At 32.8% G+C, this 20,423-nt stretch overlaps 1 protein-coding gene across 1 annotated transcript; it reads right to left on the reverse strand.

Moving 5' to 3' along the window:
- Window positions 1-1,017: 1,017 nt before the first annotated feature.
- Window positions 1,018-12,117, reverse strand: LOC133335062 (uncharacterized). Its single transcript, XM_061543365.1, has 9 exons — window positions 12,018-12,117; window positions 11,784-11,947; window positions 5,053-5,272; window positions 4,779-4,986; window positions 4,412-4,706; window positions 4,278-4,339; window positions 2,652-2,925; window positions 2,198-2,562; window positions 1,018-1,894 (listed from the first exon to the last, which is right to left on the reverse strand). The coding sequence occupies exons 1-9, from the start codon at window positions 12,115-12,117 to the stop codon at window positions 1,018-1,020; spliced, it is 2,565 nt and encodes an 854-aa protein (XP_061399349.1).
- Between the last annotated feature and the right edge of the window lie 8,306 nt (window positions 12,118-20,423).

Genomic DNA, 20,423 nt, shown 5'->3' on the forward strand with positions numbered 1-20,423 from the left:
TGATCCACTTGATAGTTGATGATAGAAAATCAAGAGTCTCTCTGCCAGAGTTAGTCCACGTTCCGTCGCTTTGCTTTTACTACCTATAGTTTTTCGATCTTTAGATATTACTCTGCGAAATCTGGCTGCTTCGTTCCCACCTTCGATTGACTCGCTATAGCACACCCAAGACTCACATTAGGCTTCTTGATTTCACTTTTGTACCTATTTAATTGTTCTCTATAAATCTGTACTAAGTTTCGGCCCTTACTAGCTTTATTATAAGATTTCCAAGCAAGGATGGTCGGTCAACTAAAAAGCATTAGAGAGGTCGCTATAAAAATATATAGATTGGCTATTTTTGGGAAATAAAATCCCCTTGGGCAATCATGTGATTATTGACCTTTTGTTAATATTCTCCTCTACTTAGATCAACAGGGTTTGTTTGCTGTACTGGATATTTTTCCTACTCCTTAACAACATCCTGTAATAATTTGATTACTTATTTCTCCTATCTATATTTCGTAAAAAGATCCCTCAATTGTAAATACCCGTTTTTTTGCATAAAATATCTATTATAATTTTTTTAATATACATTTCTTCATCAACTTACCCTTGGACTATCCAAAAAACCCAATGTCGGTGTATTGGAACGAACAAACGATACAATAATTATCGATTTCTCTTTGCCTTGGAAATTTTCCACAGAACCCGTTTCAATTTCATACCATCGGCGTAAATTCAATTCTTCGCGTATACGTTGATATTGTTTCTTATACGGTGATATAATACCAATGTCACTTTGTCTAACGGGTTTATCGTTTATACCGAAATACATTAAATCCTTGACATAGTGCATGACAACATCGATTTCCTCGGAATTGTGTAAACTATAAGATTGGTTATCGGAAAATGATCGACCATCGACATAATGGAAAATAATGGGGAAATCTTTGTTGGGAGCCAGATGCCAATTTTTCACCAAAGAAACGTCGTCTGTAAGCAGAGAGAATCAAAATATAAGATATAAAAAAATATTTAGGGGTTAATTCTCTCTCTCTTTAAGGTGTTAATTGTTAAAAATCTATTACCCATATCTGCCATTGGCTCCAGTGCATGATTATAATACATTCCACTATAAAGATTGACAATGGCTGGGTGTGAACGAAAATTCATGCGCAAACGTGACTGTATTGAACGATCATAATCACCGGTATCGGTGTTAACACTATAACATTCCCGTTTCAAAAGTCGATCCATTAGGGATACGCCCAAATTAAATTGCTCGGCAAGTTTTGACTTGACAATGGGTCCCAATTGTTTGTGATCGCCAGCAATAATTAAGCACGACTTGGGCGTTACAACCGATGTGATGGGTATTAGAGCCTCAACTTCGGTTGCAGCAGCAACCTCATCAATAAACAAATGTGTATATTGTGTACCGGCACCATTTTCCTTACGGCCAAATTTCCCCGTTGCCAATTTGGCCACAACGGACATGGTACACACGACAATACGATATTCATGCAACACATCAATATCTGGATAAAAATGTACATTATTATACATATTCGAATGTTCGAGCAATAAATCATCGAAATTTTCCAATCGTGCCTCTGAAGTTTGGGCGTATATACGAACAATGGTACGTGGCATATCCTCCAATTGGGGTAAGGTACGACATAAACGTAAGGCTACCTCATCACAGGCGCTATTCGATGAGGCTGTTACCAAAATTTTCGTATCTTTTCGTTTTAAGACCTGTAGAATGGCTTCAACCAAGGTGGTGGTTTTGCCAGTACCGGGTGGTCCAAAAATAATATATGTTGCATCATTTCGTGGTCCTTCGGCAATATTACGAACGGCTTGTAGTTGTTCGGGATTATTGGCAATTGATTTATTGAAAAGTTTCAAACTGTAAATGGAGAAGAAAATGAAAAACAAAAAATAAAATTAGTTGTGAATTTTTAAAAAAAAATTGTAATATTTATAGGTCTTCCATAGACAAATTGCAGGTGTTTCTATGAAATCGTTGAGAAATCTTCTACAGAATTAAGACCGATGGGTCTTAATTTATTAGATGTTTTTTATAAAGTATTTACAGATTTAACTCAAACAAGTTTGATTTAAATTTAAAAATATATATAGACAATTTTCTATATAGACGGATGACCTTCTGCAGACGTTTAATAGCTAAAACGATTTTTGATCATCTTACCTTATAGTTGATGGTTCTCTTATCAAAAGTTTTGTAGGAAATAGAAATCTTGTCAGATGTGGTATAATTACATTTAGTAATTCCATTGCACGATACTGATAACGTAACAAGGTACGCGACGGACGAAATATCACCGTGTATTTACGTTTTAAATCTAATCTTTTATAGCAACGAAAATTGACACGTCCCGAGCTGACATCTTCAATAGTACCGAGATATGTGTCACACGGGTTTATGTCTTCCTTATTTTGTAATATCAATTTTAATAAAATATCTGAATCGGGTTGAACATTCCGGGCAGTAATGATGACATCGTCAAAAACCGATAATAGATTTTCAATGTGTATACGTCTGTTGGTGCGTAACTAAAAGAAAGGTAATACAAAAAATACATATATATTTAATTGATTCGATTCCAAATAAATCGCATAATTATATCGCATATAAAACATACCTTCATGTTGTAATTATAATCAAAACCACGTAGTGTAACATTCTGTTGCATCAAACTTAAATATTCCTTTAACGTATCCATATCCTCAATTTGCAATAGGGTCGTTAATGTTGTGCCAATTGTTTGAGGCTGTAAGATTTTTTCATTTCTTACATATTCACGAAATTCACTGGATGTTTGCATTAGTTTCTCATAAATAAAATCATCTTTTATGGCATCGCGAATTTCCAATGTTGGAAAGTAATCGGGTACTTGAAATAAAGGTCGAAATGTTCTAGAGAGAGAGAGAGAAAACAAATCAAGTAAATAATAAAAATATGCACATAGTGGAAAACATCTTAAAAGATTCATCTGTATAGAACCCCCATCTTTATAAAATTTAAATGGTCTATATAGGAAACCCAACGTCTTTGTAAAGACCAATTGGTCTGTATAGAGACCAAAGGTCTTTATAAAGACCAATTGGTCTGTATAGATAACAAAGGTCTTTATAAAGACCAATTGGTCTATATAGAGACCAAAGGTCTTTATAAAGACCAATTGGTCTGTATAGAGACCAAAGGTCTTTATAAAGACCAATTGGTCTGTATAGAGACCAAAGGTCTTTATAAAGACCAATTGGTCTGTATAGAGACCAAAGGTCTTTATAAAGACCAATTGGTCTGTATAGGGACCAAAGGTCTTTATAAAGACCAATTGGTCTGTATAGTGATACCAAAGGTCTTTATAAAGACCAACTGGTCTGTATAGTGATACCAAAGGTCTTTATAAAGACCAATTGGTCTGTATAGTGAGACCAAAGGTCTTTATAAAGACCAATTGGTCTGTATAGTGAGACCAAAGGTCTTTATAAAGACCAATTGGTCTATATAGAGACCAAAGGTCTTTATAAAGACCAATTGGTCTATATAGAGACCAAAGGTCTTTATAAAGACCAATTGGTCTATATAGAGACCAAAGGTCTTTATAAAGACCAATTGGTCTGTATAGAGACCAAAGGTCTTTATAAAGACCAATTGGTCTGTATAGAGACCAAAGGTCTTTATAAAGACCAATTGGTCTGTATAGAGACCAAAGGTCTTTATAAAGACCAATTGGTCTGTATAGTGAGACCAAAGGTCTTTATAAAGACCAACTGGTCTGTATAGTGATACCAAAGGTCTTTATAAAGACCAATTGGTCTGTATAGTGAGACCAAAGGTCTTTATAAAGACCAATTGGTCTATATAGAGACCAAAGGTCTTTATAAAGACCAATTGGTCTATATAGAGACCAAAGGTCTTTATAAAGACCAATTGGTCTGTATAGAGACCAAAGGTCTTTATAAAGACCAATTGGTCTGTATAGTGATACCAAAGGTCTTTATAAAGACCAATTGGTCTGTATAGAAGCCAAAGGTCTTTAGTACGACCAATTGGTCTGTATAGAGACCAAAGGACTTTATAAAGACCAATTGGTCTGTATAGGGACCAAAAGACTTTATAAAGACCAATTGGTCTGTATAGGGACCAAAGGTCTTTATAAAGACCAATTGGTCTGTATAGAGACCAAAGGTCTTTATGAAGACCAATTGGCCTCTATTGAGACCAAAGGTCTTTAAATATTTAAATTGTCATTATTACTTACTTATTTGATGGCAATTGAAATGGTTTAATTGCAAAATTAACTCTGGGCAATTCCGAAACAAGCTGAAGAAAACCAAATACAAATTGTAATATTTTCAAATCAAAATTTTTCCATTCTAATAATAAAAACGTTACCATAAAGTGATGCTCCTCGATAATACGATTATTTTTATCATTTTCCAAATGGGCTATTACAACAATCGGCTGTTCAACAAACATTGTAAATAAATGTGAATCAACATAAAATTGTTCACATTTATTTTCGGGCATAGCATAGGGTACACGCATATTGTGTACATAAAACATTGAACGTGACTGGACGATTATTATACGTTCAATTATTAAATCTTCGGAAGTTGTTTGAAGATTAAAACAAAAATAATGGGAATTTTTGCACAATTGATAGTTGACTTTAAATATTGGTGAATCGCTAAAAAAAACAAATACCAAAAAACAATTTTATAACAAAATAATAAAAGAACCAAATACATGACAAACTCACAAACGTGACATCTCTTTCACATATTCAAAATCGCTTTCATCATTATGTATCTGTATGTGCCTCTCATAGTCGGTCATTGTGGAAAAATCTTCCTGACAGATAATACAACTCATATTGTTGGGAAAATAATTTTTACGACGTTCTTGGAGTAGCGTACCCTCATATTGTAGTTCATGTACGGACGAAGTCTCATCAACTTCATTGGTTACTGAATATAATAATAGGAATATAATCAATTTTAATTGCCTGAAAGAAATTCCAAATTTGTTCTTACCTTGCATAGATGACAAGTTTTGATTTGCAAGTAAATTATTTAGTATATCATCGGGTCCAGTATTTGCCTGTAAATCTTCATCGTCGTTAATACGTCGTTTATCTTGTTCGAACACTTTTCTGTTGCGAAAATTAAATAAGGTATCCTTTTTGATTTTATAAAATGGACTTTTTCTCTCTGTGTTGATGAGAAATTTACATCGTTGAAGTAATGTACCAATCTGTAAAAATTGAAAATGGATTTGTGAAAATATTTTTTATGAATTGAATAAAATTATGGAACATCTTTAGATTAAGTTCACAGATTATAGATATGTTTTTTATTTGTTATCAATCTTATAGTATGTGTATGTATAGAAGATCTCAAAGATGTTTTAAATTCAATACAGGAGAGTTCTACATCTCAAAAATGTCTCCTACATATAGAATACCTCAAAAATATATTCATTTGTCTATAGAAGCCTTGAAAACAACTTCGCTCAATTAAAAAATAGATTTGTTGCGTTTAAACAATATTCATTTTACAGGGTGACTAAATTCGGAACATTGACTGATAAATCAGAAAATTTTCTAATCATACATGGACCAAAATAAAATGTAAGAGCTGGAATTTATGTTTAAACACATGTCAGTTATCCCGCCTTCGTATTATTAAAAAATCGGATAATTGAAACAAACTCACCACATTTGGCCTCTTAAGCAGTTTTGACTGTATAACGACCAAAAGGGTGAAAATTTCAAGGTTCATTATATGGAGAGTATACCAAATCTTGGTCCAATCTACCCACTTTTCAATAACTTGCTTTATATGCATATTTAGAAGTACAAGCCAAAAAAGACAAAAAAGGGACATTTTCAAACCCCAAAGAGTGGAAGGTATGCCAAATCTTAGGTCTATATGTAGTTTTTTTTTATTTGCGTTTTAGGTCGAATTAGAAGTAAGCTGGCAATTTGCATCGAAAAGTGCAATTTTTACCAAATACCAAATATTAATCCCATCTTTCCTATTTTTACATCCTTCACCACTCTGTGGTACTGGGTATTATTCTTATGTTTATACCAGGTAAAAGGAAATGAGATAGACCAGGGATGCGAAATGAAATTATTCAAATTGTGCTGGCTTTCAATAAAAAATGTACTTTTTTCAGTCCGATTGTACTTTTTATATATTTATTAATAAAATGTTTATTGTTATTAACAATGAATAAAAGCATACATAAAGAATTCATTTTTATATACACATAGATAAGATGAACACTTAAAAATTAACAAAAATGTACATACTAATTCATTTGATCTACGAACTTATACGTCTTATATATAAACATTGTTTTTATTCGGTTTTAGATCGAAATAAAGTAATCAATTAAGTACACATTTTTGCAACATATTCTTATGTATCTTATGTAACACGACTTTAACACATTACAAACGGAATGACAAAATTAATATACGCTCCATATTATGGTGAAGTGTATAAAAAGGGGATTATATGGGGACTACCCCAAAAAGGGGTCGAATATTAATAATTTTTGGTGGGGAGATTTGTTACCATAAACGACTACAAAATAACAAATTGCAACGCATCCGGTAGAAGAACGCTCTCATGAACCCCAAAATACTGAAAAATAGATTTGGTACCTATTAAGAACTCAAAATACTATATTACAGCCAATTCGGTGGAAAAATACGATCAAAACCCTCAAAATACTGAAAATTAGGAAATGCCGTTATATGGGGGCTACCAGAAAAAGTGGACCTATGTTTATAATTTTTTTGTGGAGACATTAAGTACCCAATAAGAACCCAATGTATCAAATTTCAGCGAATTCGGATGAAAAACGCGCTCAAGAACCCCAAAATACCGATAATTGGGGAGTACCGTTATATGGGAGCTATGCCTAAACGGGGACCAATATATCCCATCTTCGAACTTGACCTGCCTGCAGACAAAAGACAAACCTATGCAAAATTTCAGCACCTTGGTGGAGGGTATAAAAAGGGTTTGAAAATTCAGAAATAATAGAATTGAGCCTTAACTTTTGGAAATCAGCTTCGAAATCATTGAGTGTAAAACAATAATGAAGTGATTCCCACTGCGCCAAAATTGTTTCAACTTCTTGACGTGAAAGCCATCGAGTTGTTGAGTATTTAAAAACAACATGAATATCTGTACCGAATTATTCCTAAAACATTGAAAAATCAAAAAAATAATTATTATTTCTGTTACAGAAATAATAATTAATATCTTTACTGAATTTATCAATCTGATCGGGAATACTGAATTTGTAAGCGGTATAGGACACTACGCTTAAACTATGGAAAATTCATCCATTCATAACGACAGCGGGGGATGGCGATTTATTTAATATTGCATGTTTAAGCACTTATAATAATTTTAAGTGAGAATAATTTGATACAATTTAGAAATAGTGCTAAATATATCATTGGGGTGCTATTGTATTTTTGACTTCCAAATAGTGCTAAAATTAGTACAATTGTACCAACTTTTGCATCCCTGAGATAGACCCATGATTCCTTCTGAGAATATGCAAAAAATCACTTTGGCTGACTTCCAAAATGTTAATTGCTTTGCATTCGAACAAAGCATCATGTTTCATAATGCAACAGTACCAAATATATACATTGCATTCTATTTCAAAATGTCGCTGCCACGTATTTGCAACGCAGTTAAAAAGCAATCAGGCATCGGTTTTATTGTTGATGCATTATTTGTTTATGAGCACAAAATGAAATATCCAAAGAAAAAAGATAATGACAGATTCACAAAAGTAATTTTAGTAAAATATTTTAGTAAAAATATTAATATGCGTAACAAATAAATGAATATTTGTTTATTTCAATATACATACATTTATTTGTGATACATTGCACCACATTCATTTTATATAGTAAATGTTTGCAAAGTTCCTAGTTGCGATGTTTAGTAACTTTGCATGTATACGAAGTTCAAATACCGTAGTATTATTGTATACAAACATTGCATTGATACATTTTGGAAGTCAGCCTCTTGTTTTTGATTCCATGGTCTTCTTAAATATCATCTCCATAATCTACCGTTATGCCTTTTATCCTTTTTTTCTTTATTTTCAAATATATTTCAATTTTTAAATTTTTGTTTGGAAATGAGATTAAAAAAAAATTAAAAACAACAACAAATTGTTATGACATATAATGTTACCATCAGCTGGTTTGATACGGTTACCTTCTTCGGTTATCTGCTTCGAAATCATTGAGTGTAAAATTATATTTTTTCTGTTCCCGTACTGCAAGAATCTACTACGATAACGAATTTTTCTTTATGTTATCGAAGAAAATAGTGAAATTTAGTAGATTCTTGCAGTACGGGAACAGACCAATTAACTGGTTGACGTGAAAGCCATCGAGTTGTTGAGTATTTAAAAACAACATGAATAATTGTACCGAAATAATCCTGAAACTTTGAAAAATCCTCTATCTCACAGAACGGTTACAGAAATAATAAATTGTTTTTGCAAAATAGTCAGGCTGAATCCCAATTTGTTGTTTTTATAAAAGACAACTATTTATTAGTGGGGAATGTATGGCGTTGTTTGCCGTGGGGTAAGGCAGGGAAGACTATAGTTTCGGATCACGACACTGATCCTCGACTTTGTTGGTGTTGCTCGTATACAGCAACAAACCAACTGTATGAGAATTTCGCTGGAGCCTCACTTCGAGGTTAACAAGGCATTTACAAACAATTCCATACCTTTCCCACTGTTGTGTGTTGTCACATCGCGACAAATGCACACAACGACTTTGTTAATATCTTTACTGAATTTATCAATTTGATCAGGAATACTGAATTTTGAAGCGGCATAGAACAGTAAATTTAAACTATAGCAAATTCATCCATTGGTAAAGACAGCGGATGATGGCTATTCATTTTATATTGTATGTATAAGCACTTATAATACTTCTAAGTGAGAATAATTTGATACAATTTAGAAATAGTGCTAATTATGTCATTGGGGTGCTATTGTATTTTTGACTTCCAAATAGTGCTGAAATTAGTACAAATTGTGCCAATTTTTGCATCCCTGGTGGTTGTTGTTGAATTGTATTTGTTGTAGTTTGCAGTTACCTTGTATAATAGTACCATGACCAAAATTGTACATACTTGCGTGAATCGCAAATGGATCTTAATAGAAAAAATAATTCTCTGACCATAGCATGAACCCCCATATCTATTCACTTAATTATGAAAACATGATTTAAGTAACATTAAATTATGATTTCATTTTTTCTGAAAATGTTTTAAATACAAATATAAAAAATCGGAGAATTTTTGTTTGGGTTTCCCAACATTCGTTTCCTGATTTGTACGCTAACTAGAACCAAAGGGAAAGAAATGCATACATATTGCATTATGTAGATAACAAAATGTACATACTTATGCATATATAAAAACTAGACAATGTGTTTACTTTTCATTTATCACTTTCAATTTTACTGAAAAAGTCAAAATTAATTTATTTTCGATAAATGCTCTCAATTGTTAGGGATGGGACAAAATTTCTTGGTTATTCAGAGAGTTATTCGAATTGAACCAAGGTGTATTTTTTTTCTGTTTTAAGTTTTTGGCCCGCCTCCCGATGGTCGAGTATTAACAGCGCCACCACCAAGGTGTATTTAATAAGGTGTATGCATCAGATACAACAACAAATATTTTACAAAAACATCATTGTTGTTATAGAAATTAAATTGTCATGCCGACAATAACTTTTTGACAAAAATAAACAAAAACAATTATGAATTTATTTTTGTCAAGAACTATTATTTGAAGAATAATTAATGAATTTGTGTATTTTTGGGTTTTTGGCGGTTTTAGGTCAGTGAAAAATAAAGTTTAAGATCTGGTCGCGATTAATTTTAAGTTTCCCACATGTAGCGCATGGCTCCTTGTGATGTTGTGGATTACAATCTATTTTTTTTCTATGGGGTGGCTTCAAATCTTGTCTTCTTAAAGAAAATTGAAGGACACAAATCCCCGGCCAAAGATTAAATCATGGACATTGTGTTGACCGTATAAAATCCTTTCATATGCGTATTTAACCTCCGCCGAGAATTGTGACAAGCACCAAGGGGCCGATTCCAATATAGACTAACATAATCTTCTCGATTTTATGAGTAGCTGGGATTTCTGGACAGATTTCCACACATAACATAAAATATGTGGACCAATCGGCGAACGGGGTTACAACTGAGCCTAGGTTTTCTTTCCGTCCGCCTCTTTGAATGTAGTTTTCTTAAATTTTTATTATTAAAAAAGCCTAAAATTAAAGACCATTTTTGGAATTGAAATGTTGAATGAAAATGTTTTTGACAATTTACTTTACAATCAATAAAGAAAAAAGTTTGAAACCATATGATTGTCACTTACCATCTATGAACCATCTACAAAAGTCGGTGTTCCCTCAGAAAATTTTGTATGGGGAACTAAGTAATTATTTCTTAATTAAGGGTCGAACCACGAATGAGAGAGGGAACAACGCTCGTCTGTACAAGTATTTACGAAAAAAATCGAAAGTTGACTTACTCTGGGTTTAAACATGCAACTTTTGTAAGCAGAAGTGACAAGGGGGAAGAAATTCAAAAGAGAATCGAAGGGAGCAGCAGCAGAGTTGCTTAACAAAAGTTGCATGTGTAATCCCAGACTTTGCAACTTTTCGATTTTCAAAGTCCCAATTTACATTAGGCGAGTTTACTTGCGGAAAGTCTTTGCTTGTCGGAGAGAGGGGCAAGAGTAATAGAATCGGAAAGAAATTGTTCGTACCGGCAATTTTCTGGCAACTCGTTTTGAGTATTTCGTATTGTAATATCTTCTGTTAATTATTTGTTCACATTTCGGGTTTATTTAAATGTAAAAAACTATTTGCAACAAATAATAATTAAAAAATATATTTGAAAATTAAATAAAAATGGTCAAATTCATATTTTTGAATTGTTTAATTTTTATTTCCACAAAATGTCAAAAAAAAAACAAATATTTTTAAAACCAAATTGTTTGTATAGACGCATGAAGCACGTTCAAAAGAGAACGATAAGAATTGCTGCAAGTAAACTCGCCCAATCTAAATCAGGACCATGGCCTATAAACAAGGTCATCCAGGGAGACCAGCTGGATATCTGCGCCACTCAAGTTTGCTGTCAAAATGACTTCCATTATGAAAACGTAAACAAAGTCGAAATGTTTGACATTAGACTTGAAAAAAAAAAAAACAGCTGTTTTCCGATTTCGATTGCAACCTGGGTGACCTTTTTAATAGATCTTAATCAGGACAAAGATCAAAAATTAACTTCAACTTTTTGAGTTTTCAATACAAAAAGAATTGATTTACATTTTCCTAGATGATTTCACCCGAGCTGTTGACTTAATTGTGTGAAAACGTAAACAAACAATTTGACAGAATGGGGGATTTTAATCCAAAATTGTCGATAACGATTGTTTCTGACACGACCTGTTTATTGGATCATGGACTCCCTTTGAAATTCACTACTGAGCAACTCTGCTTTGATCGGTAAAATTGCAATAAACAAACGTAAAAATACATACATATGTATATGCGTTGCATAGCACAAACTTAAAGAAGCTAACAATTATATAGAGAACAAAGAAATCAATTCCTACATACAATGTATGTAAACAAAAATTTCGATATTATACATATACAATCAATAAATACATACATTATCGGTACCGCTCGCTGCGTGCAGACGTTTCAATAGGTCCGGTGTGACAAATTGTCGAAATTCCTGTTTCATATCGGATTTCTTGTATAGCCAATCATTTTGCGGTGTTATTTCCAAACGATGATAAAGCATTAACAAAAAGTTGCCGATTAAATTTATTTCTATGAACAAAAAAATAATAATTAATATATATATATATATATAAATACATAATTAACAAATCCAACTTACCCCATTGTTCGGGTGGGGGAGCCTTTGGTTTGCGGCTAACCTGACCAGCTTGATTAGATGTGGTTGAGAATTGAGTTGATGTCGATTCGTCACTTGACATGATGTTTTATTGTCTTTTTATTTTATTCTGCTTTGCCAGCCAAAAATATAGTTTATAAATTAAAAAAAATATTTAATTGAAATCCGGAATAGATGGAAAAACCAAGCGAAAGTTCCTATTTTTTTTCAATATGTAATTAAATAATATATGCACTACACGACAATTATTGTATTAATTCACCACTGCATTCGCGCTACACCGACTGTCTCGTATGAAATTAACGTGAATACTGATAAACTTTGCAAAATGCAAACATTTATTTTCTACTTATTTCGTGTGCACACAAGCCACACGCACACATACCCATATATATATAAATATATGAAAAAACAAGTCCACTCACTATCTCTCTTTCTCCGCATCGATAATAATTGATATAGGTATGTCGGTTTGTTTGAATGTTTTAAAGCGGATTTTTATAAAATGGGAAAGTACACAATAACAATGTGCTGTTGATGTATATAAAACCATACACAGTGCTAACAACTGATCGCCGAGAACAAAAAACGCCAGATACATAAACAGTCGAGACTCGATATGTGACTCACTAAGTGTAGCGAGTTCATATTAACGGTGGCCAAATATAAAAGGAGTTATTGTAGGTGAATGCAATTTTGTACAAGTGCTTATTCTTGACCTAAAAAGTAAGTGACGGAATATTGGATAGATATGGACAAGATTTGGTATACCTCCCATACAATGGGCTTCGAAAACTTCACTCTTTTGGTCTATAAAATCGTTAATATTTATTCAAATTCAATGAAATCTGTAAATTGGCGTGTTGTAACGAGTTATGTACGCCGTATACGACAAATTGCAACTCTGTTTGAAATTCTGTTACAATTTTGGTACCACGGGAGGCGTTTTGATAAGAGAAAGACTGCACAATTTCTCGTTACATATTTTGTACACGACAACAAAAAAAAAACTATAGCCAAAACAATTAAAAAGTAATAAAATATAATTAAAAAAATGGATTTGAACAAAAGGTATGTATCTATATTAAAAAATATATACTATATATTGATTTGTCTGTTCTAGTACTTTTTTAATAGTAAAGCTGGTAAAAGGGAAGCATTTCAAAATCGCTCTCAGAGTACAAAATAATTTAAAAAGTTCGGGAACGCAAATCTAGTAAATATGCCCAAATTAGATGGCAATACTTCAAAACCAACATAACAGCCAATCAGAGGTAGCCATTTTTACTCGGCCAAATTTCTCGAGTAAAAAGTTTACAAAGAGAACGTCATTTTGTTTTGGGCTCTCTTAAATTTGATTCAATGTTTTACCAGATATGTGGGTTCAGGAACGGTTTTCAAGTAAAAAGTTGCAAAACTTGTAAAATTAGTAGATACTTTTATGTTCTGGAACGGAACTTCTGTCAATTAAAAAATTTTAGAGTTAAAATCACAACAAAAAAGTAATTTGACTCAATGATCGAGATTTTTCAGAAGAATCCAGATTTGTCCAGAGGTCACAGCAGTGGGCTAAAGAAAATGAACGTGAAGGAAGAGTGGACTAAAATAAGTGCGAAACGTAACATTTTAGGACCGCCAGTACGTACGGTAGAAGTTTGGATGAAAGTTTGGTCTGACTAGAAAATCACGTTATGGAAGAAGTTAGTTTATAATAAGGCATAATGTCATATAAGCAATGTATTCTTAGCGACACGGAAGAAGTTGCATCAAGCTTGTTACAGTTGGACACAATTGTTAATGCAGGTAACGAGTCAATTGGAATTCCACAGCGTCCTACACTTCAAAAGACCAGTACAGATGAAGAACTTTTTGATGTTTGTCCAAATACGACAGACTTGGAAAATGTAGATCCACGCGCACCAAATTCTCCAGACATAAATCCCTCTCGCCAAAATCAGATTCAGCAACAAGTTTGACTGAACCAGAATCCATGTACACTCAATTCTATAAACACAAATACCTCACACCGAAACGACTTTCAGCAACATCTCCCAATGACTACATCATAAAGACCAAGGAAAGCGGACAACAAATATGAGCTTCTTAAAGAGCAATTGAAAGTCCGACTTATATAGAGATGTAAAGCGGTCTTTAAGTGAAATAGAAAGGTATCAACGCAAAAACTACAAGATCAATGAGGAACTTTTAAAACAAAAAATACTAAGCCATAAGCTTAGAGAAGAAAATTTGAAAGTTTTAAAAGAAAATGTTAAAAATAATGTTACGTTTAGAAAGAAAATGTTGGAATTTAGGAAAAAAAGAAATTGAAATACATTTTGAACAGAGATTCTTATGCATCACTTCTATGCATTCGCGGAAAGAATTGCTTACAGACGACTGGGAGAGGCTGATATTGAAATCGTTACCGGCACCCTTTTGGTAACTGCATTCAGCAAGTATCCGGATTGTTGCTGCGAGTTTCAGAATATTTGGCACACTTGATGACTTTTTTCGGTCATGGAGGTCTGGAGAGATTTGCTCCAAAACAAATTTTGAAAACTACCTTACGAAGCCGGAAGTAACTAACAAATCTAAAAGCAAGATAATGAATTTTCCCTATTTTGATTATAGTCGTTACTTACTGGGGATCAGCCAATAAAAATATGTTTGACTCTTGCCGCAATTGTTTTCGTCTCGTGTTTAATACATTGGGAGTATAGTCGCATTCATCGTCGGATAAAAATAGTCCATACTTAACACGATTCCAAGTGTATATTTCATAAATATTTGTTTTTGCTATAACTAACGTTGCTATTTTTTTGTTTGTTTTTAACAGGGTACAGTGTGACAGTTAAGAATATGTGCAATTCTAATCTACTACAAAAACAGGTAGTCAAATTTTTTACATAATACCAAAAATTATTTCCTACGACAACGCGTTTTCGACAACGCCAACCGTAATATGGGTAAATATTCTGCCGAAATCGAGGAAAATTGGACGTTTACTTTTGATTGGGCATATAAAGCTAGTAACAACAAATTTGATAGATGCGAGCAGAACTTTGTATTCCTCCCATACAATGGATCTTGGAAATTTCACAATTTCAATCTGTAAAATCGTTAATATTCAATCGGTAAGATTTGATAGGTTAGGTTGAAAAAAAAACATGTCCAACATGGGAAGGACATACACATAAGCCAATTGAGGCCTGTTGTGCGCTCTAGAAATGTGGAGAAAGTTAGAATTAGTGAAAGTTTAGTATTCAATCGGTATGATTTGATAGATTGATTGAAAAGAAAGGTGGATAATACCACCACATGTTCAACATGGGAAGGACATACACATAAGCCAATTGAGGTCTGTTGTGCGCTCTAGAAATGCGGAGAAAGTTAGAATTAGTGAATGTTTAGATTGAAAACATTTTGGGTTTGATCCCCCCATGAATCTAGAAATTCCGCGTTTTTTTAGAACTCCTTCAGTCTTCTCCATTCACACCCCTCAGATCGATTAGTTCGTGAAAAGTGTCAATTCCCAAGAATTGGTTCCGAAGGCCTGTAAATGCTGGGCAATGGCACAGTAATTGTTTCAGCGTTTCACTGCCTTCCCCACACGCTCTGCATATGCTGCTACTTTCGCATCCAATTTTGGGTAGATGTGCCTTCAGACTGAGGTGTCCCGTCAGAATGGCCTGTTCCAGTACTTTTTTAATAGAAAATCTAGTAAAAGGGAAACATTTCAAAATCGCTCTCAGAGTACAAATAAGTTGAAAAGTTCGGGAACGAAAATCTAGCAAACATGCCAAAATTAGATGGGAATACTTCAAAATCAACATAACAGCCAATCAGATGTAGGCATTCTTGTTTACCATTTTTACTCGGCAAAATTTCTCGAGTAAAAAGTTTTCATAGAGAAAGACATTTTCTTTTGTGCTCTCTTAAATTTGATTTAACGTTTTACCAGTTTTGTGGGTTCAGGGACGATTTTCGAGTAAAAAGTTGCAAACCTTGCAAAATTAGTAGATTCTTTTAGGTTCTGGAACGAACTATTATTCCTGTTTTGTTTAGCGTTAGAATCATGGTATAATAATAAAAGGTAACAGCAAGTGTTGTTGTACAAAAACCAATACAACAACCACATGGAAATTTGTTATTGTAAGTTCCACTAGTGTCAACTCATTTGACAGAAAAATGTAAACAAACAAACAAATTATCATTAAATTATTTTTATTTTGAAAATGGAATATTTTCGAATACTCAAAATAAAAATTGAAAAACATGAATGAAAATCTATCAAATTTATATTTCTATCGCTTCCACATCTTTCCTTTAATTGAGCCATTGCCATATATATGTGTAACACATATGACAATGCTGGGAATAGCGAGTAATTCCTTCAAGAAAGATTTGCTTCCTGAAACTTTCCCAGCAGGCAGATTGAGTAAATTGAATACGGGGGCACATTAATAAAGAACAATTTCAAATTGTTTGCGTTCCCAATTTTCCTGTTGGGTGATTTTTAAATACATAATTTGTCAAATTCATATTGACACTAGTATTACGTTGGAATCAAATCAGCTGGGATTTGCTGTTACCTTTTATAATTGTACCATGCGTTAGAATTTGCGTAGTTTTGTCTTCATTTGGGTCACCCCATTTTTATATTAATAAATTAGTGTGTTGCACAAACAACCGAAGTATAATGATTCAAATGATTCAAAATATCGAATTTGAAATTATCGAGAGACGACTGTACCTTAATAAAAATTTGGCGTATTTTCACGGCGATCAGTTGATAACACTGTGTATTATTTTTTTAATGCGTAAATAAATATAATTTTGTATTTCCCCATTTTATGAAAAACAAAGTCATTAACCCATGACTCACTCTTGCTGACAAGGAGAATAAAAAGATTAAGACGGTTTTTTATGGTTTGTGTGGATTGTTATCGAACTGTCGTTCAATAAACAAATAATTTCGATAGATTTTTCTGAACGTTTTTTTAACTTTGGCAATACTTGTATTCAAGAGGATAAACCCATCTTACAGAAATTATGAAGTCATTTTTAATGGGAATGTAAAGAGCTGCCGTCTCCCTGAGATCATTTCTGGAGATCATAAATTTTCTGGACCCGAAGTAAAAGAAACATCCAACGTTTACATTTATTCGGATTTCGTTAAACCAGTGGGTTTCATTTGTCAATTCCTTTGCATATATGTCAAATAAATCCTCATAAAATAGGTTAAACCGGTAAAAAGTTCTAAAATGTATATGTCGTTTAACGTCAGACGACACCTGAAGAGTGAGGGAACGAAATTTTGAAGGCTACAGATTAGTACATATGTGATCATAAACGGAAAATATGACAAAACGAACTGAAGCTGTATCTCGGATCGGAAGAATGAAATAACGGTTTTTCCAATGTTTAAATTTCAATTTATATATCAGAGTCATATTTAAATATTGTCGTAAGAAATATACTGATGAACCCAAATTTGAGTATTAGACACCTGTCATCAGTCTGTCGTTAGTTACCTACATTATTCCTGAAGACTATAAATAAAGCCGGAGTTAGGAATGAATTGTAAAGGTCAACTTCGCTTCTAGCTCCATTTGCAAATATGATGTAAACGTTATTACGCCCTCTGATACAGATACAGTTTACCAGTCGCCCAATTCATATCCACACATTAAGATAGAGAACCAGAGTTGTACGAGAAATAGAAAAGTTTGGGTAGTCTTGCCAATTTTTGCTTATGCACACATACTAATCTGTTTACTTCAAAATGTCGTTCTCACTCTTCAGGTGTCGTACGACAAACTCATTCCCAAGTACGGTCGACTCTGATGTGAAATTTGATCTTATTTTGGGCATTTGTCCTGCAGCATTCATGACATCTAGAAAATTACTCTCAGTTTCTCAGGTATTCGAAAGCTCTCTTAACTGGATTGGAGATTATTCTCTTAAATAAACAAAATTTAAATTTTTTTGTTTATTGAATGTCGTTTGATAACATTTCACCCAACACACGTACATAAAATGTCATCTTTATCTTGATTTTTCCGTATCAGTGAGGATCATTCATGGTTGAATGATTTTAAAGTGTTTTGTTTTTTTTTTTTTTATAAAATGGGGAAATACAAAATTAGTTGTGTCCATGACAATGAATAGTAATCCATTTAGCGCAGCTGATGTCTTGATTAACTGTCAAAGTGGGTAATTTCTACTTGAATTTGCCACAATCATTGTAAGTGTGTAAAAGTTAAAATAATTGATGCTCATTAAGATGGTCATTTGATCCTGTTTCTTCACAGGCAGTACTTAATTTAATCGCTGCGTCTCTTCATCATCGTCAAGAGCAAAGAGTTTACTGCAACTCCCTCTACAGACGATTTCATTCCAATAAGATTATAGATAGCTTCTTCGGTGCTTGATAATGATAATGCCCAAACCTATTTTAAGTAATTTTGAATGAATGGATTATATTATGCAAATGAATGTGAAAAATTTAGTACTAAACCTTTTTCCATTCGGCGATGCCCTTATTTGGTGATCCGATCGAATTGAGCTCATTTTCCGCTTTTTTTTTCTTCCAAAACCGAGTAAGAGACTCTTTTCTCCTTTTATAGAATCCACGTGCAATGTCAGGATGTAATTTATCACTGACACTAAATGCTGCAATTGGGTTTTATTTGTCTTCGACCTACAAAAAATTAATTTATTTCTATTTCGATTTATATTTGAAAACCCATACTTATATTTTGTATCTCTCTTCGATTTTGTTTGTGAGATATTTTGAGAGGAAAAACACAAATCGAAGTTTCTTATGATGCCTACATTTTCTCCTTTCTCCCCTTAATCCCGCGCGGAATTTTCTTTACGATTCGGGAAAAGGGAGAAGAAAGAAATTCCGCACGGAATTATTTTTGACGATTGGGCTGTATATTTTTGTAATCAGCTTCCTTTATATTTATTAGAGAACAATTTCGCACAAAATGTCGTCACATTCTCCTACTCCCTGTAATCCAAAATAACTAATTTTTGCCCAAAGCGAATTTTTTCGCTTTCGAAAAAAATAAATTGATGTTCAAAATAAGGCTGATTATTTAGGTTAGGAGCAACTCTTGTGTATATCCATAGTTGTGTAGATGATCATATAGATGGCCTCCCTCGACTTCGGTTCTTTCCTAGCTGGTTTTTAAACAAATGTTTAATTAATAACAGAACTTTTTGTTTTTGTCTGTCATTGATATAAGAAATATCAATGTTTATTTTTTAATTTATTTCAATATATTATAAAAATTATATTATATATGTATTTATATACACATAGTAATTACGTACGTATATAACTATGAATTACTTAAAAATATTTTTTTTTCTTAAATTATTTATATTTTTTTTTGTTTAAAAGCGTCTCTTTGTAGAATTTTGGTGAGAAATATTGGACGTGCGTATTCAGTTCAGTCTTTTGAAATAATTACTTTGGTATTAATATTAGATTATTAAGTTGATTAATAACATTTTCTAGTTGTTGTTGGTCATCTTTGTTATTATTACTTTCATAAATAAAATTATTCAAAGCCTTTGTTTTCAAAACTTCTTTTTCATTAGTGCCGCCAGCAGCAGCAAGTGTGTTTCTTTCTTGCTCTGTGTTATTTTCTGTAAAGATATACAAATAAATATATATACAAATTTATTTTCATTTATTTTTTTTTTTCAAAACTCACGTTGCTTGTTCTTTGCTGATTTGAAATCAATATTTGTATATTGTTCAGACATTTTATTGGTATTATGTCCTCTGCGACGGAAACGGTTTCTATTGCCAACAGCTTGAGATTTCTCGTCATTTTCCTTATCTAATTGGTGTTTATTGGAATTCCGTTTACCACGTTGCCTGCGATTGCGTTTATTACCATCCGTTACAGGGATTTCAATAACATTGCCATTCACCATTATATTTTTAAGATTTCCAGATAAATGATTTTTAAGGTGAGACAAGTTATTTGAATTTGGTGTTTGATTTTCTAAAAAAGAGACAAAAAACCCAATAAATAAAACAAAACTGTGAAATAATGTTAAAACAAAAACTACAGAATTGTAATTGCCCAAAAAATTACCCTTGTTTTTCTTTGTATGTTTTAGTTCCAAACGCCGGAGTTTGAAAATATTGTTACGCTCTTTGCGAGAAAGTTTTTGATTTGTTTTTGAATTCCCAATGCCATTCGGCAACCTTACTTCTTCAGTAAAAGTACCATTCGTTTTGCACTCGTCAATAATGTGTCTAAAATCTTCATTTTGACGTAAAGTCTTGGCATTGCCAATTAAAATCAGCAACGATTTAGGTCGGGATAATGTCACATTCAAACGCTACAATAACAAAAAAAG

This window comes from Musca vetustissima, unplaced genomic scaffold, assembly GCF_032173495.1.
Source record: "Musca vetustissima isolate MV318-11 ecotype Yass unplaced genomic scaffold, APGP_CSIRO_Mvet_v1 utg42568, whole genome shotgun sequence".
Classification (NCBI taxonomy): Eukaryota; Metazoa; Arthropoda; class Insecta; order Diptera; family Muscidae; genus Musca; species Musca vetustissima.